Source organism: Anoplopoma fimbria, chromosome 17 (assembly GCF_027596085.1).
Source record: "Anoplopoma fimbria isolate UVic2021 breed Golden Eagle Sablefish chromosome 17, Afim_UVic_2022, whole genome shotgun sequence".
NCBI classification, from domain to species: domain Eukaryota; kingdom Metazoa; phylum Chordata; class Actinopteri; order Perciformes; family Anoplopomatidae; genus Anoplopoma; species Anoplopoma fimbria.
The window spans coordinates 18,462,275-18,487,764 of NC_072465.1; the positions used below are offsets into that span (position 1 = coordinate 18,462,275).

The 25,490-nt window shown below is 40.8% G+C and overlaps 2 protein-coding genes across 3 annotated transcripts in view; both read left to right on the forward strand.

Annotated features, from left to right (window-relative positions):
* Positions 1-11,856: 11,856 nt before the first annotated feature.
* park7 (parkinson protein 7) lies at positions 11,857-17,134 on the forward strand. Its single transcript, XM_054617350.1, has 6 exons — positions 11,857-12,050; positions 12,415-12,516; positions 12,946-13,005; positions 14,481-14,550; positions 16,019-16,105; positions 16,631-17,134. Exons 1-6 carry the CDS (start codon positions 11,961-11,963, stop codon positions 16,789-16,791), a joined length of 570 nt encoding a protein of 189 aa, XP_054473325.1. The 5' UTR covers positions 11,857-11,960; the 3' UTR covers positions 16,792-17,134.
* A 249-nt stretch (positions 17,135-17,383) lies between these two features.
* The window catches only part of kcnab2a (potassium voltage-gated channel subfamily A regulatory beta subunit 2a), a 72,715-nt gene continuing 64,608 nt past the window's right edge, over positions 17,384-25,490 (forward strand). For both annotated transcript variants that reach the window (XM_054616101.1, XM_054616100.1), the window contains exon 1: positions 17,384-17,472. The gene's annotated coding sequence lies outside the window, so the exon portion shown is untranslated. The remainder of the gene's footprint in view (positions 17,473-25,490) is intronic.

Here is a 25,490-nt window from a genome sequence, read left to right on the forward strand (position 1 = left end):
CAGACTTCCTGCAAGTTTTGGCATTGTGCGAGGGAGCTGAAGTCATTTCAGTATGTAGATTTCAGACTTAAACCCATAACCGTGTTGCGTGGTGCATGACCACCCCCACCTGCTGGAGAGAGAAGGCTGGGGTGTGCATGATGGGATAGGGACGTCTGTAAGACAGGATATAGCCTGGCCCCGTGTATGTTCAGTGATTTGTCTCCACCACAGCCTAAGGGAATTAAGACAATAGCCTTATGTCAGATAGCATAATCTAGTGACAAAATGGCATTTTATTTGCTATGCAAAAATTGGGCTCAAATACACGTGTAAGCTAATTGAGAAGCAGCAGCTGCTTAGCCATCTGCATGGGTTAAATTGGTTTCGTCTTCAATTTGGAGAATTTCTTATTAAGTAAAAAGATGAGTGACGATTGTCAAGATCCATGATCTCTGTAATGTGAATTTATGGAAAACACAATGATTAGCTATTGTTGTATTGTACCAGAAAGTCATTGCTGTCAAAAATGTAGATGAGCCACCTAGAGCTTGTATATTGTGTTCATCACAACAAGGCATTTGTATGCCGCGCAGTCAGTGCTCTTCAATTTTCTTAAGCATCTTGGTAAATTGCACCAAACAATTTTCAAGATCAATTCCAGCGTCGAAAAACAATGCACACAAATCCCAATCTCCAACCCATATTGTGTTGGAGAGGGCCCCTGTGTTTGCATGAAGGTAATTACAGTGGGATTTGATGTTGTGGTGTGCCCAGAATTCTCCAGCTTTAGATCAGGCTCAGGGTGCTCCACCCCATTAATACTCCATATGGGGAACCCAGCTGTGATCAGAATTGGAAGAGCGGGAGGGGAAATCGATTTCATTTGCAGGATTATTGATGTAACCGAGATGCCGTTTGTATGAAACATAAAGTCTCATTTCAGAGGTTATGGATAAAACTGGATTGAGGTGCTGGCTGTTTGTTTTATTCAATGAAACATTACAGAAACAGAGAAGTCAATATACACACTGCTGTACAGACCTCGACCGCATTGCACCAAATTAGAGCTTTGGAGCGAGTTATTCACATCTGCCTGCCTATAGTGACACAAACTACTGCACACAACCTACAGAGCGTGTGATACAATGTGTAGAATATATGCATTAAAAGTGGAGAAATCAATGTAAGAAAATTGTACTTTAATAGATGTTAATGTGGAGAAATAAAAAAGTGATTTACTGCACTGCATGAGGTAAAAAAAAAGGAGGAGTGGGGGGTTCAAAGCAACACATAATGTTGGCAGTGAGAACTGACCTGGCATTCAGCCTTTTTTCACCCTTTGCCAAACTTCCCCATCCACCTGTTCCCTAGATTTTTAAGGAGGCTTTATAAGTCAGGCTGATGTGCTGGCGAGGTGCTCACCCACACATTAAAACCGGTATCAGACTTTCCCAGGGTTCAGATGGCCTAACAGCTGGATCTTTCATGTGAATCCATCCCTCTCCCCTACCATTCCTCCTCCGTTGCCATTGTAGACCATTGAGACCATTGTAGTTTCCGAAAGTAAAACAGCAGCAGTTGGAGTGATGGCAAGCCACATGGGAGCGTTTTGTTTTTTTCAGGGTTCACAGCATTCCTCTGATGACAACAGCGGGGTCAAGACAAGGTAACGTGTTCTGTACAATATTTGCTTATACCTTTGGTTACACTTTATAGACAGAGAGAGAAATGGTTACTAAATACAAAACTGCTGTAACATTTGCTGTCTCTAAAGTTCACATAAAGTTTTCCATTAAAGGGATTTTTAACAACTGGTCCTGGTCATCAAATTGTGGGATGGAGGTGTTTTTCAGGCAGTCTTTTTCCCCCGACTTACTGTCCTTGTTTCGGAGCAGATGTTCACAGTGTTCTGGTGTCAGTGATGGGAAGTGTAAAAACAGGCTTACACATGTCACCATATCGTTACAACTAGAGGAGGAAGTATGTCATCTGGCCAGCTGGCTCTAATATGTGCTGCAGCTGAAAAGAAATAGAGAGTAAATACTGCCGGGTGGAGCCAAAACTCCAATCTGGCTGAGTTGCCCACCGTATTCTTTAGCTTTTGGATTTAGAGCGCAGACACACAATACAATCTCCAGCAGAGTTTCACAAGTTCTCATAAGTAAACCATTAATTTTACACTGCATACACACGCAAGGACGCACATAGTCTCCCTGTCAATCCTCCCTCTGCAGTTTTTGTTTTCAGTGACAATAATTACAGGTTTTAAAAGTCGAGAAACGGGCTTGTTGCAGATGATAAAGGAAATTGCAGAATTCCATCATGGAGCATTTGTATTTTGACAGGGAGAAAGCTGAGCCAAGTGAAAAAAGAGAACATGCCATTTTTTTGAGCGGCGTGTCTGTGAGGCGCTGGTGTTTTGATATGTGCCTGAGCGGAGTGAGAAGGGAAAGTGGGCCCCTGTCTGGGAGAAAGGGCTGAAGCTCTGTTATGGAGCTTAGGTCTCCATCTATCCTAATAAAAAACACTTAAGCCAAACAGCCCCCTCCTGCTCTGCCTGTGTCTGATCCTGGGAGCTACCTGCAGGCCCTCCACAGAGCACATTTAATAATGGTCTCCACCCCGAGAGATGGGCCGTCCATGCGACGCTAGGCTGGAGGCAGCATCACAGTATTCTAGGAAGACTTTGAGGCTTGTCGTACCGGCGGGAAAGGTGTCGTTAGAGACCCGCCAGTGTCTGTTTCACAAATGTAACACAGCCGTACTGTTTTCAATATTGATATTCTTGACATTTTTCCAAACTCCTGAATTTTAACCACACTTGAACTGTCACGTTGGTGTTTATTCCTCCCTTCCTCGCTCTTTTTCAGCCGGGCTTTTCTTTGATGGTGTTCGTGGAGGCAGTTTGAAGTGGTTTTCCTTTGCCATCGTAATCCCTGTTTCTGTTCCGCAAAGGCCCTGTGAATGAACGGGAACGTAATGAAAGACTTGTGCTTTCCAAGGTGTTAAACCGGAATAAAAAGTGGCATTTTTTATTTGTTTTGCCTCGTGTTTGATTCTTGGTAATGCAGACAATCAACAGGGTAGAGGAGTTAAGTGCATTATAAATTACTGAGAGGGAGCCACCTCGCTCTTGGAGCTCATCCTGATGCTGCTGCTGCCACTTTGGGTTATGTGAGGAGTAAAGTACTTTAGCAGAGACCGTGGAGCTGCGCCACAGCACTCCTTTGCATATCAAATAAACAGCAGGGCATGATGGCGGTGCCAACCCAGACAGCTATGTTATATGTAAACGGTGACGCATGTGCGGATGTCTGTAAAGGTATCATTGAAGTCTATTGAATACATGCTATGATACAGATCATTGTGACATTGTGGCTGAGGTTGAGGTGGTTTGTGTGTGGAGTGTACAGAGTCCTGAGGAGATGTTTCAAATGGTGAGCTTTACCCTCAGGGTGACACGTTTCATTTGAAGCATCACAGGTGAATATGGTAATTAAAACTAACCCATTCACATGGAATATAATTAGCTATTTTACACAAGAGAGGTTTCATATTAACACTCACACGGATCCTGAACATTCGTACTGCTTTCATGTTTTTGAAATACATTGTGTCGATAAATACATATATTTTAATAGTGCATGCTTTTCTCTAAAAAAAAAGAAAAGAAAAGAAAGAAAGATCAGGATTTTCATGCTGAGGTACCATGTTTATGGTGCCCTTTTCTGTGTCCTCAATCCGCAGGGAAAAGATCCATGACTCTTATTTTCATAACAAAGCGTTCCAGAGTCCAGCAAACAAACTGTTGTATGGATGTACTATTGATTTCACATTCACACGTCCGGACTTAAAGAGACTATGGGATTGCCCATGAATCCCAAATCTGTGTGCTCCTCACAGACTGTCAAGTTGACATCCACTCTCTTCTGTAAACTGGCAAGATTATTCACTCAACAGGATCTCTCTCCCTTTCATCCTGCGAACTACAGGCCAATCCGGCCGCTGACAGCCAAGTGATAGCATACAGATGGAAATGAAGGCGAGCGGGGGAATGGTGCTGTTTGTCAAACACTGGAGAAAGCTTCTGGGTTCAGGGAGTAGGCTGCTGTGCCAAAACTGGGTCCTCCGACTCTGATTTCACTTACTGTGAGGTTTCACAAACCCAAAATCAAACACAGTTATCACACATGTTGTATGTAGACTGAACTTAGAACTCAATATGATCTGATTACCACAAGATATGTTGTAGAGCCGTCAAAGTGACAGAGGAAATCCCACTTTTTACCACAAGCTTGTTGCAAGACACTTCAACTGCTACCATTTAATACATACAGATGTGTGGCACTTTATTATAAGCAACAATAAAGCACTATGCTGCTCTGTATTTTGGCTTAAAGGGCCTGCTTACATATGCACAGGAATGTATTTCTCCCTCTATTATGAACGACCTGTTCTGAGCCGAAGAAGAGGAACCCAGATACGGTGAGAACTCACAGTCTGCTGAAGGGATGTCATTCATGTCAGATATTTGGGGAAGTAAATTACATACGTCCACTACATCGATAACAATCATATAACAACTAAACTGGTCTCAAAAACGGATATGAGCAATGTGTGCTGTGAAATGTATTTCCTTCTCCTTGGGCTAAAGATAACATGCATTCTTCCCTGTAGTCCACTAAGCAATACAAAGAATGCATTCTGCTCTTTCAATCACAACGTCGCCTTCTGCTAGGAGATGGTCATTGTGCTCTCTGTAACACAATCCACAGTCACTGGGATGAAACCAATTTGAGCTCCTTTCAAGATAATGCAAATAAATATCAGCGCCGATTTACCTGTTTTCATTTTCATAACTTTGCTCTCTACGCCTCCCTTATCAGCACACAGAGCATTTCTGTCTTTCTTAAGGGTCGAATGAAAGGTCTCCCTTTTCTTGAGAATCAAGGCAGAGGAGAAGCCTGGTCCAGGACTGATTCATGTCGCACACACTGCTGGGATGTTATGCATGGATAATTGATTGTCGAAGCAGCATGGTTACTGTTGGATCTTGATGGTGCTGCCGAAATGTCACCTCACTGATGTTACAGCAGCGCCGATATTAAAAAGGCTGGTCTCAAAGGCTTCCATCCGAGCACACTTCTCTCCCACTGTGTCTGGGAGAGACAGCACTGTTTGTCAGGCTTCTATTTCAGAGAGACAGATCTTTGCATTTGCAACCTTATCTGCACAGGACAGTGCACCCACTTCCAGAAGTGCATTGAACATTTCCAATCATAGGGATATATCACTCTGCTTTTTAAGTGGATATCAAAAGTGTTGGAATAGTGAGCGGGAGAAAACAGACTTAATTGAGATTGCATAGGAATTATTTATAGGCAGTTTGTCTCCTCCATAACCCCGAAAATTACACTCCAAGCTGCAAATATCCCATTCGACAACAATAAAGAAGCCATCATTTTCGTGGGAATGTTTTCATACCAATTTTGAAGAAGTTTTAAAGGAAAATTGTTTGGAAACGTCTCAGACATTAAGTCAGATAATGCAGTATGCATTTATATAAAAAGTAGGAGATTAAGTGAGTAGAATCCGGTTAATTTCAGAGTTGGGATAGCGCACGGAAAGCTGAGCAGGAACTGGTAAACTGTGTTAATCTATAAAGGCTTATGCAGGTAAAAATAGACTACACCTGCATGCCTTTTTACCTCCATAATATGTTGCAGAGGGAGACCATTGAGTATCCGTTTCCATTACCAAGGAATGGGAAAAGGACATTTTACCATCAGTTTCTGGAGTGGCTCAGGTACATTGTTCAAAGAATGAAATGTATTGCTTCCATCAATTCAGAGTCTGAGTGGGAAAAAACCTGAACAGAATCAGAATTTTTTGCTATATTTGTTGCACCATGAATTATTCTGTGTTGCAAACATATGAAGTGATACCACATAGAAATAAAATTCCTCTGAATAAGGTATGATAAATTCATATACAATTATTTAAAGGCAAACGAATAGGATTCAGACTGGTCTCAAGACCACTTTTTTGAAGGTCTCAGTCGGAATCAAACACATTTTTACTCTTCTGTCTTGTCTCTTCTTGGACTCAGACAAAGAAGACTCTGAATATTATTTTAAGAACACAACTGCGTGGATATCACTAAATTGTGCATTGTCTGATTTATTTGTTAAAATCTCAGAAGAAAAGGAAAATGAACGCACATAAATTTCACCTATGCAATGCCTTTTATCAAGACATATAATGGTACACTTAATCTTCAATTGTTTTTTTGGGTGGTTTTAAGAAAATGAGGATGATTCAGATCAAGAAGAGGAGTGCCTCAGTGGTTTGTATATTACCGATTTTTATCGTATGTGTGTGTGTGGGACCAGATCTGCCTTGGTCTTGACTCTGTGTCAACCCGTCACACTTTCGTCTTGTCACAATCTTGATACACTCTTGTCTTCTTTTTCTGTTTTGGGGATGTTTCTGGGCGTCAACCTCTGTAAAAACGAAGTGACCAGGTGCCAGATCACAACCATGTTTATGAGATGAAGCTATGAAAATGTTGGACACTGCGCCGGGAAAAAAAACTTAAATATAACAAGGTGAAACACAAAGAGGACAACGCTTGAATCAGAAATTTCTGAAACAGAAACAGAGTGAATCCAGGGTTGGATTTCACATGCTGGTGAGCACAGTAACTCTCGTTGAGCTGGAGAGGAGGGTCCACCAGCAAATCCTACTCATTGTGCCCTTTTACTGTATTTAATGAAAAGTGTCTTTATTATATAGAAAAGAATGCAAAAAATGAACAATGGTAGTTTTTTTTCTTTCTCTCGATGCACTTTTTTCTTCATTTATTTTGGAAATAATATAACAATATTTTTGTTGAGTATTGGGTTTCCATTGTGTATCTACGGTTAAAGGGATAACCCTTTCCATATTGTGCCCCTCTGACATACTGAAACCATTCAGAACTCAGGGCTTCCCCCATAATCAAGTGTGAATGAACATGTAAACTTAGCCAAGTATTAACAGAACTTGGCCTGTCTTCTGCACGCAGCAGTTCATGCTGCTGTGTGAATCCTGGTTGGCGTGACAAAGGTAAAAGGCAAACAGCTTGAAGAGTGAAGAGGACCCAAAACAGACAGGCGGGAACAGACCATACTGTCTGTCGAAGCGCTGCAACTGAAAGGGGAGAAAGGAGCATTAATAGCCACCATATGTCTGCATATTCTGGGGTCTCCAGAGTAAATTTCATTACCCAACGCACAAAGTGGACCATCGAAAAGACGTGTGTAACGTGGCCTGAGACAGCTACCGTGTGAAAAGCAGGCCGTAATGTGTGAGAGCCACGGCCTGATCTGTCACGCTGGGGTTTTTAAGGAAAACGGGGGTAGCAGCTGTTTGGTTCACCTGTCCTGTCCTGTACACGGCTCTCCATCAAACCAGAGGCTACTGTCCTCACAGGCCTGCACCCACGGACATGTTCCTCCATAGTAATCTCAGATGTAACACTCCCATCTAATGTGACGACATTTACAAGACCACAGCACCTCTGTTCGTCAGACTTGTACAATTATATGGTGTTCAATTTATATAAGCACACCGGTTATAGTGGGAGAGATATCCATAAACATACTGCAAGGTATTTAACCATGCCTCTGCTCTATAACAAACCACGTTTTAGTGGGATAAGCCAACACAGAAAGACACAGGTTCCTGAGTAGGCTAAACTAAATCATCATGTGTTTATTGATGCTAATTTTCAAGTGCCTACTAGTCAAAGAGTTGGAACTTTCTTTTTCACTGTGGGAAAGTCTTTAGCGAAAAATATGCACAGCTCAAGTAAGTGATTGAATTAAATTTAACTGTTTGCACATATGTTCTCTTGTTTAAGGGGGAAAGTTACTCCAGCACTGCTTAAGCTGTGGATTATCTGTCTGCGTCCTCTGCCTCTTTAGCATCAACATAAATTCACCCACTCAGAGTCTATCACACATCCACAGAGCTCCCTGAGAGAGAGCGGACCTTAGGGAAGCCCAAGCGGAGGGGGGGACCTCGACAGAGCCGAGCGGAGCTGAGCGGGGTTGCGGTTTGAGCCCATGGGCATGGCCCGCTCACTCTCTGGCAACCACTTTGTTAGGCACACAACACTAATCCTCCTTGTGTCTTTATTGCCCTCTGTGTAGAGGAGCAGGCCGGGGCCGGGGCCGGGGCCGGGGCTGGGGGGGAAAGCACCGCTGCAGGGCCAGTATCATCAGCATTCCTGTTTGAAGATAGGCCACGCTGTACAGCATTAGGCGTCTAATAGAGGCAAGCTGAGAGAAAAACAGACTGATACTCACTGAGACAGAGGGGGAGAATAAAGAAAAATGAGAGTCACTTTTGCCCCCCGTAAAATAGCACAGATGGGGGCATAATTTGGGGGTAGGCAGATTATTTAAACTAGAAATGACTGTGAGGCAATTGTGGTTCATGTTGTTAAACATACTCAGTAATCTAAACAACACATTAATGTGTTGCCTTAATTTGTAATACTGCCTCTGCAGCTCAAAACAATTTGTCATGCGTTGAATTTATGGGAACATTTATTTTAAATAATTCTAAATAATTTTTCAGAAATTGTTTAATGGATGTTGAGACATACATCAAAACGAATCTTTGTTCATTTTATCTGTTTATATGGCTGTTAATATATACTGTATATCTGAAAACTTCAGATGATTTGACAAAGAGGAGAACGAATTGCCTTACAAAGTTAACTTTTGTTTTGTATTATTTTCTTTATGTTATTTGCAGAGATTATTGTTGAAAATATTCTCAGACACTTGGCCTTGCTTTTTAGAACTAGCCTACTCAACTGGCGCCATCTTGTGTCTGTATGGGGCTGCTCACTGCCGACACAGGTGCATAAAATTCAATGTCACCTTTTCCCCCAGATCTCCTCACTGTCCTCCAGCTGTCACCTGAGCACTTGGCAGCATAAGGTAATAGCATCAAGATGCAATCAAGATTATATGCTTGTCACTCATTCCACGCACTCAGTGGCTTACAATGTGTGAAACAGACACGAGATAAAGCCTGTGCACAGATGGGAAGATAAAATGCTTCTAAATATTCATCGGTTTTCTGACTGCAGCAATGTAAGCCCTTAATGCTGCCATTAGATCACTGGGAAAGAGTCCCCCGTTAGCGAAGGGTTGGACCAGAATGAAAAGTTGCAATGCAAAGAAAAAATAAAGAAAAACATCTGAATATTTTAATCTATACCCATAGAAGCAAATATTCTGGAACCACTTTTAAATTTTGTGGCACTCTTCCTTGCTGGTGATCTGAAACAGGTTTCCGCAGCTGTATCTCAACTAAACAGAGCCTCTGCTTGTAAGCTACATCCATATTAGCAGTTTATTTCCATGTTTACACCGTTTCATATTCTTTGCAATAGTAACAGGATTACTTTGTGACAAATGGTAATTTGTGGAATTCCCTCATTTCAGTTTAAGGATTTTCTTTTTTCTCTGTCCCCGTCTTATAAAAAAAAAAATTGTTTCTGTATTCTTCTCTCCCCAGAGGTTTGATTCCAGAAGCCCTTCAGGTTTTTGAGTAGACCTCTGCGAAGGGCCAGATAAAGCAGAGCAAGGCCTCATGGAGCAGGCATGAGGGAGCAAGAGAGAAATAACAATACGCAAAGGAATCCACTGATGTGCACCCTTTTACTCAAAAGGCCAATCTCAAATATCCCAAGAACATACAAACTATACTGTACAGTATGTTCCATATACACAGTGAATGACCATTTTCTACCATGCCACACTGTTGGTCCATAACACACATACATTTAGTTAATTTTGTTCATATACAAACAATCTGCCATTTTCCAAAGCATGTTTTAGTGTTCTAGCCTTTTTTAAATACTTTTGTTTGACATTGTATTATATTTAAAAGACAAAAAACAAATGTTTCCCACTGAACTTTTGTCGTGGATTAATAAGCGCTATGAGTATTCCTGATAACAGGGTGGTGTATGTGTGACTGACTACCTGAATAAACCACAGTGTTTGTCATAATGAATAAATCCAGTGCAACGATGTATATATATTTGCTTTGGCTACACAGACAATACTTGTCAGATCCATTTATTGATAGTTTTGGTCTTTTAATGGGCTTTGTTTTAAATAATGAAAATATAGGAAATCAAATTATTCTTAAATGTTTTCATTATTTTCCAGACTTTGTTTTATTTTAAGAGTTGAACCTGCTTGAGATGAGAAGTTGAAGCTCTGTGCAAATAGTTATATTTCCTAATTTTTTTGTCAGACCCTTTTGTTTTCACTGTCTCAGCCATTACTTGTCACCCTGACTACCGTCACTTTGATATATTTCCCCAGTGGAATCCTGCACTTTATGACTACATACTGACAGGAATTAGTAAATGCACATAAGTGAATTAATGTATGGAAATTAGCTCGAGTGCCACCGCGGGTCTGGTTCAGTTGATCCCCAGCTGCATATGTTGGTAATCACCGCTGCCTCTTGGATTCACTCACAGGCACGCAATAAACAACCTGCTGCCAGCACCCCCTACGCTTTTGTCTAATCTGCCGTTTCACTGGGCTCTAGTTTGTCGCACAAATATGAAAGTGAATCTCAGCAGCAGAATGCACAGAGGCACATTAACTAGGATGGGTGCCTGCACGCCAAAGCCCCAGACATTAAGTCTAGGATTTACACTGGAATATGATTCCCTAACTGTCTTAAGAGTTTGGTGCAGAAGTTCTCAGGCAGATCTTTGAAGAACTTGGTGAACTCGGTGACCTGCTGCCTGGTGTTGTTTTTAAAATCCACATTCATTACGTTACTGAATTAGCTCTCTGCATAGCAATTTACAGCTGATCATAAGCCTGTGATTAACTGGCATTAACTGATACATGGATTCTTTTATTTTTTTTTAATAGCATTTGTGGAGTTGTCTCCAAGTTTCACTTTCCTTAGATTCAAGACAGTGAAGGTTACTGTTAAATGTGAACTTCATTCTCAGGCCTCCCTTGACATCCCCTCAATAATCTTAGGTACATGCCTCCACCTACTGGAGGAAAGTATGTAATGTCTGTTGTTCAAGGCCATTTTATTCTCCTTGCTATGATGTTGCTGCCTGTAGTTAAACTATCACTGACTAGAAATGTTTTGTTTCTAGTGGTGTACCATACAATAATTATAAATTCATCATCTTATAAGCTTTGTCTTTATGGCACCAAAAGTGTTATGACTTGAACGTGCACAAAGGAAACTGGTTAAGGTAAATAACTTAAATGCTAATGTCCCCTGCTTACGATGTATTAAAACAAACACTGAAACGGCATGTTTTAATGAAAAATAATATTATCATTCTTGTTCTTATCAATGACTTAAGTTTCAATAATGAAACTCTAGTCAACAAGATTAGCCACTTTTAATTTAATTGGTGTTGTTTGTTAGTGTGAATCCAGCATTCGTGACCATGCTTAATCTGAAGGCCAAACATTTGTCCTAAAAAATGTACACACATAGATCACAATGCATATTCTGAGCTATTGTACAATCAAAAATAAAACCTAAAGCTACTAGAGGCTGGTTGAGCTTCAAAAAATATCCCTGCAGATGAACAGAAGCATATTACATTCCTCATTTTTTGTTGTTGCAGGTTTTGCAGGTTTAAGTTATTCATATTAATTTTACAGTTCATATCCCTTTGGTTCACACATTGATTGAAGCCGTGAAACTCATTCCCAAGGGAAGGTATCATGCCTGATTTGCGTGTTTTTTATCGGTGTAGGGGTTCATGGAGCAGTGTCTTTGAAAGGGGGATAGAGTGACGCAGCCTGGCAACCCTCCTCCTGTCAAAGCATCACTGCAGCGTGTGCCAGGTGCTGCTGGAAGTTGCACACTAAAGTTAGCGTCGTTGCACTTGTCAGTAGCATAACTACAAGTTAACCATGGCGGGCAAGAAGGCGTTAGTGATCCTGTCTAAAGGTGCAGAGGAGATGGAAACTGTCATCCCCGTGGATATCATGCGAAGAGCCGGGGTTTGTGACTTGTGTATGCTACCAGTTAGCTACCTAGCTACCTAGCTAATCATGCCATGAGAGCTTGCATGAGTTTTATAATGACGTTAGCATGCCCTTCATTCAGTCCACAACACGTATTTAGACATACAGTCACTGTGATGATTAATAAAATCGTAGTTATGATTTTATAATTGTATAAATATATCTGGTAAACTGCTAGTGCAGAAAGAGGCCAAGTTAAATGTCAAAGTTCTCCCACAGCTGATAGCCTTCAAAATAAAAGTCTCCCTCAGCCCTACATACATACAGACAGGATGCCATGTCATGCATTTATGATAATGTGTTTTTTTTTATTTTTTATATTACCTACACAAACCTGTAGATTGCAGTGACGGTTGCAGGGCTGACGGGCAAAGAGCCAGTCCAGTGCAGCAGAAACGTCGTCATCTGTCCTGATGCTACCCTGGAGGAGGCCCGCACACAGGTTGGGCTCAGCATCCATCTACAACTCTGTCATTACACGTTTAGTATTTTGTAATATATTTATTTTCAGTTAAATCAGCTCCATTAATCAAGCAATGTTAAATAGAAATTTGTGAACTTTTGCATATTCCTCGAACAATATTTTACACATTCCTTCACAAAACAATGCAGATTAAAATGTTTAAAACAGATATATTGTACAATATGTTTTTACTTACTTACAGTACTTGCTTTTATCTTTTATTTTTTCTATGTTATTCTGTATGTTATTGTTATTGCACTAAACACCAAGACAAATGTCTTGTTTGTGAAAACCTAATAGGCAATAAACCTGTTCCTAATTGTGAAATTCTGATTATTTGATTCTTAACAGTTTATTACAATATCAAACCTTGCAGTTTCTCTTTATCTATCATGGTTTGTCTCCCAGGGCCCGTACGATGTGGTGCTTCTGCCAGGAGGAATGCCAGGGGCACAGAATCTGGCAGAGGTGAGAAACACTCAGATCACCTTCCTGTTAATAGCTTTTCATGGTCTATTTATGTTTTGATCTGCTAGAGGACCAATCGCATAAAGTTATTTAATAAATATTCAATAAAATATAATTAAGTTCATGAACTGAATTCAATGCAACAATGCAATCTTCAGTGTTGACAGTTTAATAAATCAGACACTGATCTGTGTATTACATCTTTTTTCAAAAATGCTTTGTGCTTGTTAGGGGTCCTTTAAAAAAGGTTGAGTTTTTAAAGAGCCTGGGTCAACAGGGACAATAGATTAGCCCAGTGGTTCTCAAAACTTTGTCAGTCATTATGTCCCCTGTTGGAAGAAGAAAAAATGTCAAATCAATGTCAATCCCATGTGAAAAAAGATATATTCTTACCACTAATGAATATCAATGCAAGCCAAATTGAATAATAATATCAGGATTATAAATTTCCTGGGAAACTTGGTTTTCAAATTTCAAATATTTCTCTATAAAACTTCCATGTGTTTATTTTTTTCTTCCATTAACTTTAATTTTAAAGGCATGGTCATACATGCTCAAAATTAATATTTGCCTACAGTTTACTTCAATTCTATGCGAGCAAATACATTTGCTTCTGGTGGCAAAGCAAATTAAAATGTTTGCATTCATGTGGAGTTAAGCATGAATATCACCTCGGCATGTTATGGTAAATTGGCTGCATCTGCACATGTGTGATTGTGCCTTTAAGGTGCTATTGATAACAATGATAACTTTCAGCCACTAGATGTCGCACCCTCCCCTGTTCTATTGCATTCACTTTAGAACATGTGTTTGCCAGATCTGTCAAACATGTATTCAGGAGTGTGCATCTCACAGCAATGTTTTATATCTGTGGTTTGACAGGATTGGCACACATTCAGGAAGTAAACAGCTACTTGAAGAGAGTAAAAATGTTGTATGTTAGCTCAACCCATGTTCTGCACAGTTACTTAATAAATAAAATAAACCGAGAACAGCGGCTTAAAGTGTCTTCTCATGGGGCGATAGTCGTGTCATAAAACAGTAGTGAGTTGATAAGAGTTAAGAATTGAGTTCATTTGAATGTATTGCTTGTACGAGCATTCTTTAGAAAATATATTTTTGGGGCATCAGAATTGAGAGTAAAAGAAAATGATGATGTATTCACTTAGTAATTATCCCTCTGTTCTAATTGGTTGGCATACAGGAATGCCTGCTCACTCTTTCAGTTAAGTTAAATTGATACTATGGAAGTCAGTATTTAATTAGGTGCCTCTGACAAATGATCTCCAGAAAATACATGTTTAATTGAAATAGTTTTTACTGTTTTTGTTTAATAAATCTGGGGTTGTATTGAAGCAGTGTTGGTTTATTTTTGATGTGTTGACACACATTATTATACCGTCAGCATATAAACTGTGCAATCACATGGCCTGCAAGTGACTTACTGTGCATCTGCTTTGCATGTTTTCTTGCAGTCTCCTGCTGTGAAGGAGGTGCTGAAGGATCAAGATGCCAGAAAAGGCCTGATTGCAGCCATCTGTGCAGGTACAGTTTCATAATTATACAGTGCCATCATGTTGCTGTGAACAAATAGATGTAAATTACTCAACCTACACAGTGCAGTTTATTCTTATGCTTCATTATCATCATTTTCCATATCAAATCAAACCATTTTGACAAATCCAATGACATAAATTAATAAACAATGCACTATGCTCTCATGAGAACTGTAAACATTTTAGCTAGAAACAACACTAAATGTATGATACTGTGATTTTAAATGTATCAAGTTAATATTGTGCCAGTAAATTGGATTAGGATTTGCTCGAAAATAGAATTGGAGATCTTGGACAGAAAGAATGTGCAGTTTTAATATGTTCATGGCAGTAGATTTCTGGTATTTTACTAACTGGATATGCCCTTGAAACAGTTTATCACATATCTTATCGACATTTAAAAAAATACACAGTTTGTAAATGACATGTTTCATTAATATATGGTCATGTGTGACCCTTTTTGGCATTTGGAATGAAAGAGTGAGGGTTTGATTAATGACTGTCCCTGAGTGAACCCACAAGCACTGACATTTTATTTGACAGCCTCCATATGCAGAGAAAGGACATTGGAAGGACATTCTGAATAGGGACGGGGCCCAATGCGGCAAAGTGGATTGAAGGATGTCCTAGAAAATGACTGAAATTCTCACAGGAATATACAGTTTAATGAACCTGCCAGGAAGAAGGCCAGTTGCAAGACTTATTATTCTGCTCTATAATGCAAATTATTAATCTTGATGTGAAAAAAAGGTCAGTTCAAAAAGCACTTCATTGAAAACCAGAATAATGAGTGTAAAAAAAATAACATGATGAGTCTTCCATGTCTCTTTTTGAGCTAATATTTATACTACTAATAGAGAGTCGGTCATCATCACCCTTCTTTCCACGTCTGCCTCGCTGTCTGACTCTGGTTCTCAGAAGGTCTCTCTCTCCCAGACTGGTGTCCTCTGGGTGGGGACTTGTAACAGGAGAAGCTTGGCTTTAACTGGCAGTCTTCTGTTCTGCCAGGGGAAAGTGTAATCTTTAGACTGCATGGGAAGGCAGCCAAGGAGCATAATCAATAACTTTCTATTTATTAACAGTTTTTGGATGAGCTCACTGCAGTGGTAGGACGTTGCCAAAGTTAATGCAGCAGCAGTCGGTGTCTTCAGCCTCTCCTTTTTTCTCTCTTTTCAATGTGCTGCAGAGTCTCTGGAGAGAGGCTGAAACTGTATATTGTATGGTTATTCTTAGTAACAGTGGCACAGCTGAGGACACCTTTTGGATATACTGTTGTGTACTAAGTGCAGCTCCTACTGGTAAATGGAGCTTTGTATTTTGATTTAGTGTTTAGCTTGAGGGAAGTGATTTGACGATATAGTATTTTACCCATGACCCAGCATAAACTGGACCGACACAAGCAGCAGAACAACTGTCACTTTATCAAAGGAAGCAGCTAATGTGTCGCCCTTCTGCAGGTCCCACTGCTCTTCTGGCACATGGCATCGGGTATGGCAGCACAGTCACTACTCATCCTGCTATGAAGGAGAAGATGATGGCTGGAGGTAAAAAAAACAAAAACAAACACTTGCAAACACTAGACACCGTCTTTTGAAGGGACAAAATCTGACCCTAGACAGTTCGCCTCTGTGGAAATTCCCACTAAAATAGGTGTCTCCAGGACCACACTTTGCCAGGATGGCTCATAGAAAAACATACAAGGTGAAAACAATACCAGGGTCATTGCCGCGATGCTGAAAAGTACAGCTGATGACTTACATTTGCAGCTCTAACTTAGAACAGGAGGTATTGTAATTATTTCTAAAGGGCAGCAGATGGTGCTGCACTAGTTTTTCTCGCCTATAGACAGTCATGCCACTTTGCAGTAGTGTAGAGCACAACACTCAGATCACAGCAGATGCAAGAATTTGGCAGAACATGCTAGAACTGGGTCAATTAAACTGGAGATAGATTATCTATACGTAAGTGTTTCTATTACAGTGTGATGTCTGACATATGGCTTTCAGTCTTCATCTTGAAGCTCTCATATTGTGATTATCCTTATGGTATTGCTCTTTGTCTTTTTTTAGACCACTATAAATATTCAGAGGCTCGAGTACAGAAGGATGGACATTACATCACCAGCCGTGGGCCAGGAACCAGTTTTGAGTTTGCCCTGACGATCGTAGAGGAACTTATGGGGGCTGAGGTTGCAGCTCAAGTCAAGGCTCCTCTTGTTATGAAAGATTGACTGTAGCCGTGTTCACTTCAGCCTGGAAGCAGAACTGCCCACTGTAGACGTCTTGCACTACTGAGACAGCTAATCCAAAATAGCTGGCACTAAGAGTCAAAGTCACTAGTGACAAATCATTCTCCCTAGGGGACAAAAGGATGTTTCTATGTTATTGTCTTCCTTTGTCTTTCTTGGTTCCCAATGTGGGACACCCTTTTGTTTTTTGACCAAGAAATACAATATGGATTTACAGGCTTTCCAAATTGGATTAAAATCATTGTAGTTTTTCCCACAAATTGCTCATTAATTTGACAGCTTGAATTGTTTCACCTGGCATTAAAACACCAATACGCTGATAAAACTGTGTCTGTCTTATTCGACGGTATTTTAAAACTGGAGGTCACTGTGATTTGTTTTCACACATTTGCAGTTGTTGTTGACACCTAAATATAGGCTGCATCATGTAATGTATTGTGAGCACTGCCTAGAACGCGGGAAGCAAAATCCGAATAGATTGGCAGGTGGTCTGGCCAATAAGAAGCCTCAGTCTGGCTGCAGTTGTATTCTAACTGACCAATGGCAGCTCGCCCGCAGCCTGCTGGGCGGGGCTCTGGTGAAGCGCATGGTAGTTGTGTCAGAGCAACAAAATCAAAGAGGATCTTCACTCAGTCAAAAAGGGAGAGAAGGATTTCTGCAGAGGTAAGACCATTTGTGCTTTCTCCAGTGACTGTAAGTGTCGTGTGGGTTAGCTACACTTTTATCAACAGGGATGTTGTTGTTGTTTTCCCCCCGAAAATGGGTTTAACAACGTTAATTTCTTCTAATTCACGTAGACTGAGCAGTTTACGCAGCGCCTCATGTTCACAGTTTAAAGATGCGTTCAGGTGTAGTTGGTCTAAATCAGTGTCGCCGGTGGGATCAGAAGGACGCCGTGTCTTAACTGGATGGGACCCGACATGGAGACGACAGATCCAGAAGCTGTCTTTCCTCAGCAGCCGCAGTCAGCCTGTGCTGCATTCACTGACCGTGGTTAACAGTGCTGCAGAGGCCAGGTTGACTCCTCCATCAGTCCAAGACTTCACCGTGACAGCCAGGAAAATGCTAATTAAAACACGTGCAACTAACTAAATAATAAAGATAGAAAGCATGTTTTGTGCATAAATTGTAATAAAAAAACAACAACTTTTGAATGTCAGGATGTTGAAGTTAAGGTCACGTTAGTTTACTATGACTATTTGAATGACTTATCCTCATAAGACATTGGCTGTCGTGTTTCTCAGTAACATGAGTAATTTGCTTCATCATTGAGCTCTTCATTTCCAGGAAGCCCGTCAAGATTATGCTCTCATTTGCGTTCAGACACATAAAGCAGGAAGTACCAGAGGTGTTATCGTCACCTCTTCCACTTAACAGAGACGGGGAAACGCAGTGCAAGTTATTTCTGGTAGACTTCATCATCAATTGCCGGGAAACCGCCTCCAATAGTCATTCTAAGCGATGCATGCAGAGCCACAGCAAGTCAGGGTCCTCCAGATGAGAGGACAGCTCATTTGGCTTTTTTTTGGCCACAAGTGAGACAAAAAAAATAAATAAAAAGACTGTGGGGCTCTATTCCCATTACAGTGCATTGAGAGAGCATTGTTTACTGTTAAAATCTCATCACATCAAGATCCCTGACTGATTACCTCTGGGCACTTTTCAAAAATGTTTAGGCTTGTTGTTTGCCTTTTGGCAGTCTGCAACATTTTGGATGGGGCTACTATGCCATGTCATATTTAGGCAGCATCGCTACATTGAAGCTTATATGTTTCATTTCTGTTCGAAAACATCCAGATCGATACTATTCCTTTAAAGACACCAGAGCTTTTAATAATGTCTTGATAACATGTTATTATAGCACAGTCTCATTAATACTATGTTTTTTCAGTTGGATATTTCTGGAACGGTAACATTTTGCGCTGTTGCACATAACATGTTAGAATTATTCTGCTTGAGCAGCTGTACAGTAAAGAGCTTCAGGCTTGACTCCCTATTTCTGGATGGGGCAGAGGGTGGAGTGGTGGGGGGGAGGGGGAGGCTGAAGTCGCTGTGACTGAGTCATTGGTTTAGCTAATGATGCAATTAGAGAGCTGCACTTTGCATCTCCTGATTAGATCCCTACTTGCATTGGTCGACAGACAATAAAAAAATAATTTGCTTCTCCGAGTGCTTTGGAAGATGCATTTCGTAAAGGTAGTAGACAATTTGCAAGCTGTTAGGATTTCATCAAATGGGAACATCTTTTTGTGTCATCAGCAATGAATGGATAGATTTCTCAATCCCTGGCACTTCCCTCAATGTGGAACCTGATTTATAGCTCTTGGTGATGATACAATTTGAAACCACTGTAGGTCAGTGATTCCTATGCTTGCCTTTGGAAACAAATAGACTCTTTATGCCAAATTGGGCTTTAAAGTTTGCATGATTAACTCTTCCAACATATTCACTTGTATATTAGCATAACGAAACAGAATTACACCCTCATTATAAAACTGAAACGGAAAAATTCTACTTTGATATGATCCCTTACTATATAAGGATTTGTTGTTAGCTACTTTTTTTTAGAAATGGGTTTTCAGCAAATTATCTGATGGCATCTAAAAATGCAAAGTACTGACTTAATTTACGTTTGTTTATTTTCAGAAGAATGACAAGGTAATTGCATAGAAACTTTAGGCTTTTTATCTGGAGCATTTTCAAATAAATGCAAAGGTTAATGAGAAATGCTGAACTTAGCTGCAAAGTTACACGCATCATTCTGTTATTGGGTTGTCTGCACTGCTCATAATTACTGTTTCCCATAAACAAAATAGGGCTTCAGGGCTTTATGTGGGGACAAGCTTGCAAGCTTTGAATCTGATAACAGTATTTTTTTTATGTACTGGCTTAACTGTATCGGTATTTGCATTGACCTTAGTGAAGTAATGGTTAGGACGAGACCAATACACATTTAGTAACCACTGATTTCTACATTTTATTCTCGTTGTCTTTAGGTCAGGCACATTAAGCAGATAAGAAGAATAGTTAACAGGTCTGATCTGAGGTACACCAGAGGACCCTAAACCAAAACATGAAGAGTATTACTGATGCATGTTATTAAAGGTGAGCTAATACATAAACAAGTGCAGATGCTGCGCAATCCCACGGTGACCTGCTGGTTGTGCAGCATCAACTGTTTGCAAAACTTCCCACAGTCCTGGGCCAATTGGTAATCATTAATACATTGCATTGTCAGGAAAAACAAATCCACTTGAATCCACACAAACGTTTTTTGAGCTGAAACCAATATTTGCTATTTCCTATCCTGCCGACATTATATTATATCTTTGCAGTCTAGTGGGACTTTTGCATAGTACTGGATAAAATGAAATTGTTTTGATGATTTTTGCAGTGTATCTGTTGTTTATTTCTATGGCACTACTATTTTCCCCCAGAATTGAGAGGTGGGACTAGTTTATGCTTCTCCCTTCCATTTCTTTAGATGATCTAACTGTGTATTAGTGTCCAAAACTGTAGCAGTAGCATGACATGATCACCTATTCTGTTTTTAGTCATGGGACAATCAGTAAATACTGCATCTATAAGCTGACATGTACCAATCTGAGGCTTATCCAGGATTGTGTGGCTTTTTATGTTTTACCAGAAGTTACTGACTTATTCCTCAGACACTGTAATTTTGTTTCCTTAATGCCTGTCGCTTGGCCTGTTCTCTGTGGTAATCCCAGTGAAACTGCAGTACTAAAATCCTAATGGCCTTTTACTCAGCAATACCCAGAAGAACTCAGAGTCAACTCAAAATCGGGTTCAACGCAAAACCAACTGAACTGTTAAGTGTATATTTTGCAATTTAGTTCAAATTTGTCTATTACTGGTTGTCTTAATATTTCGTAAAGTGCAGCCACTAACTAATGTAATCCGACATCATTTTTTTTTAACTAATAGTGTTTTTTGACAGTGAATAGAAAGTATTAAGAAAATATAGCCCGCCTCAAAATGTACCATTTCAATTTTTCTTATTTAACAGTTGGGTTGTTTTATGGCTTGTAGTGTCCCATAGTTTTTTTGTGGGGGTTTATCCATGAAGATCATCTATGGATCTGTTGTGGTAGAATGAATTGGACAGGATTGGAATAGCTTCTCTTCATCCCCTGCATTAACACAATAATGGAGTTTAAATGGACTTCAGCAACACAAACAACACAGGTTTAGTGGCATGGTGCACCTTAGGGATGAAAGCGAAATAGAGTAGAGACAAAGACACAATCGTGTTTTTTAAGGCTTGGTTTGCATCTCTCGCAGTGGCTCTCTGATGCTTGCAGTCAGTGTGGATATGATTAATTGAAATGCTTCTGGGCTACATTAACATGGATAAGGATTTATAGTTATAGCTTATCCCGTAATCTGCCCAAAATAGAGATCCTGCAGGTTGGCTTTTACCATTTCAATTGGTGTGTATTATCTTTCTGTACACACCATGACCTTGAACATTCATGGTTGAGCAAAGGGAACGAGGGATGAAGGTTGCAATACATTGTGTAATTATATTTTGGCATGTTTTTGGGCCTTCAACCCATACCTTAGAACGTCACCAGGCGGGTAGGGGTTAAAACTAATGGCCCGATTGTTTCTTAAACCTCCCAGCTGGTAATGTGGAGGGCAAGCACTCAAGCAACGAGGATCATTCCCTTATGCAGCTGTCTGGCAAAGCTTCAGAGTGTCTCACACACAGAGTTCAGGCCTTAAATGTAGTTTTGTTTGGGAGGACTGAATGGACCGTGTGTGGTTTGCCCTCAAATCTCCGAAACTCTTTGGGAAGTGTAGTTCTGATTGCGGGTGAATATCTCTTGCTGTGGCCCCATCAGACTGTCAGGCAACCCCCCACCCCGCCACGATTGGTGTCATGATGTTAGAGGAGCAAGCTGTGGAGTGTGGAGCCGTAGTCTGGCTGGAAGCAGAAGTTGGAGATGCCGTGTCTGAGCTTGAGCTCACAAAGAAAGGCCAGGGACAGTGGTGCGCAACAGTGAAGCTGTAGCTGTACCCTCAGGCTTTGGGCAACAAACACATGTGTACACACACACACACACACACACACACACACACACACACACACACACACACACACACACACACACACACACACACACACACACACTTTTCTTTTTCTGACTTTGTTTAACAATGTAAGTTCAGGTGCTCCAAATTTCTTGACAATTCAGAAACTGCGCTACACCTTACAATTATCTTGTTTTGCATTGGTACCATACTGCTACATATTTGGCCAAGGCATATGTCCGAGACACATGATGCAACATGGGTTGTGTTCCATCTCTGAGCCCAACTACCTGCTCAGCCATCTGTTCAGTTTCCCGAAAGCAATCTGTAATCGAAACCTAATTTGAACAAATCTTAAATTCCTTGCACCCATCATTATTAATCTTTTAGTAGCACTTTGTGCAGCTATGAGTTGCTAGTAACAACAATGAAACGATTACCAAAAAGGTGACGATTAAATCCATCCTCATTTTGGGTGCTCAGCATATTTGGGGCTGATCACCAATAACTTGACGCAGTATTGATTCATCACCGATCATGGGGTCTATTGGAAGCCCTGTACTTCTCATGTAGCATGTAGTTGCAGGCAACATGTGCAACATATTCCACTCTCTCTTATAACTCCCATGTATACAGAGGTCCCGCAATACTGCTGTAAAGATCAACCTTTGTTACACCAGTTTTTCTTTTTTACAATGAACCACACAAAGCCAGCAAAATTCCACACTAGCCGTGAATCTCGATAGCATGCCAGCGTGATGTGTAACACAACCGCATCTGCGTCTAGTTCCATTTGTCACTGACGACCTCCGCTGCTGTCTATTCAAGAGTATTCAGGTAGTTTGTTTCGTACATTTTTATTTAACATCAATAACATTAAGACAATTTTCCATCCCTGTATAGTATACTATAGTATAGTATAGTATCCCTGAGTAGTGGTGCCATAGCCCATTGATTTTGCTAGCATTATTTTCAGCTTCTATAATCAAGGTGGGGACAGTTTCACAGACATTGTAGCTCTTTTTTTTCATTTGTGGAGATCATAATGATATTAATAATAATAATATTAATTAGAACATAACATAATATATCATCAAAAGCCACACTAAGACGAACTGGGGGCCAATGAAGTGACTTTAAAATCTGGACCTCGTTGTCAGTCTGGCCACGGCATTGTGAATTAGCTGAAGATTTTTGGGATTTTGTTGAGCGAGTCATGAGAAGAGTGCATTGCAGTAATCTAACTGCAAAGAAAATGTGGAGGTTTTTAAATTGCTTGGTGTCTGTAGTGTGAAAGGTAAGATAGGAATTGGTTAGCAGGCAATACGATTGGTATCTAAAAGCTTGAACGTAACCTTTCTGAGAAATTCAAACTGTATTGAGGAGAGAACAAATAGGCAGCGTACTGGTTTTGATATACACTAGTAGGTATTATTTTACAAGTTATTGATCGATGGAGGGAAGTAACTCACTTGACCCGACTTCGCATGAAGGTGATACTGCAGTGCACTGACACAAGTGATCTGAAACAAAGTGAATGCCATGCTCAAAGACACAAAACTATGTAAGGACCTATGTAAGTCAGAGCTTGACCAAGGTCCTGACAGATTTCTTCTGGTGCAGTGTTTTACATACTGGACATGTTCATTTTACCTATTGGCATAATAGGGAGTAGGATTTACAGGTGTTTGTGGGAGAAAGGAGTGTCTTGTCATTGCTTCTTGCTTGATTTTTTTTTCCTGGCCCACTCTTTTTCTCTTTCACTATTTACAGCTCACTTCGATTCACTGAATGCATGCTGACAGTGCAAAGGGAAGTGTGTTTGTGTGTGTGCGCGTGTGTGTGTGTGTGCGCGTGTGTGTGTGTGTGTGTGTGTGCGCAGAGGAAAGAGGGAGGGGCATTTCCTTTTAGTGCATCTGCTCTTCTCAGTGACTCTCCAAGCTCACACATTTATTCTGTCTCTTCTCTCCTGTCTCTCTTTCTTTCTGCCTGCTCCCCCGTCCCTGTTCTGTCTGTCTTGTGTCACTTTCTTTTTTTCCCTGTCTTTCTCGTATTTCTGTCTCTTTCATGTCAGACATACATGCTCATCTCACTCCGACACATCATTTTAGTCACACAGGATCTCACGTTCACCAGTCTTGTAGCATTCGTCTGCTCTCTGCTCTCAGTCTCTTGGAATTTGGCTCTTGGTCCTCCACCATAGCTACTGTATTCTGCATTTACTCCCCGGTTGTGCTCACTGCGTCAGGAATCAGCAGCAGACTGAGGTGGGTGTTTTAAGAGCATCATTGCTAGGTCTGGGGCTACATTTCTTTGGTATCTCTCTCTCTCTCTCTCTCTCTCTCTTTCTCTCTCTTTCTCTCTCTTCCTCTCTCACCCCTTTCTCCTCCTGCCTCTTTTCACATTGCTCCATCAGTGAGTAGGGATGATCGTACTTGTCTGTTCCTACAGGGGATGAAAGGCTATACTATCTGTGTGCAGCAGAATTGAACATACTCACACACTACGCCAGTGAGTTTGCATATCTACCTCTCCAGATCTCTGTCTCAGAGCTGTCAGAACGGTTGATAGTACTGCTGCCGCTACTGCATTGAAAACAGTCTTTGCATACATTATTACACTGGCTTGTATTTTGCTCTCTCTCTCTCTCTCTCTCCTGCCTCTACTCCATTACTCTCCTCTTTCTGAATGTCTGTCATGTTTTATGCATGCTCTGTCCTTTTGAATTCCTGCCAGATACTTGGCCATGCTGTAGGATTTATACAGAACCACCTTAAAATAGTCAGCGGGAAAGACTTGTGCAGGCTTCCGCAGACCTACACATGCGCATTAACACAGGAGGTTCGATTCCTTTTCACCTTACCTGCCCCACTGCTGCTGCTGCTGCAGTTCCATCTGTTGCAGTTGCCATAGACAGCGACACCCTGCAGCCAGGCTTCAACTGTGGTGTGTGAGTGTGTGTGTGTGTGTGTGTGTGTGTGTGTGTGTGTGTGTGAGAGATGTGTGTGTGAGATGTGTGTTGGTGAGAGGTTGTGCCTGGCTGAATGTGTATCATTTAAATGTGTGTTAGTGTGTGGGTGTTGGTGAAGCCGATTTATTGTTCTGGGTCAGTATCTCTGCATGCATGCGTGTGCTCGTACATTTGTGTGTATGCACACTCGTTTACAGTTTGTGTGTGTGTGCTTGCCTGCCTATGGGCTCTGGTCCAAGAGGAGCGCACAGGAGAGGCAGGCTGCAGGGGTTCAGTTTGGTGCAGTAAGCTGTTGAATGCACTGTAACGAGCAGAAAAAGGCAGATTCATGTGCTGGTGTGTCCTTTCACTGGGCTGGTACATCGATATTGCAGAGACATGGCTTTTTCTGAAATGTCTGCAATTCATTTGTCCTTGAGAAGCCAAAACTCTTAGCAAAGTTCCACTGCTGTTGTAGTTAATGCATTTATTTTGATCAGAAAGGTGTCAGTGTGACAAAGCTAGAACAGCATTAAGGTTTTTCCTTCTCTATTTGTTGTCTTGTATTTTAGGTAAAGGGTTTGATGAGGCCCAACAAACAATACAACTAACAATACTTCAAACAAAATGCATTCAAAGAAATGCTATTTGACAACCGATGACAACAGGAAAGGAT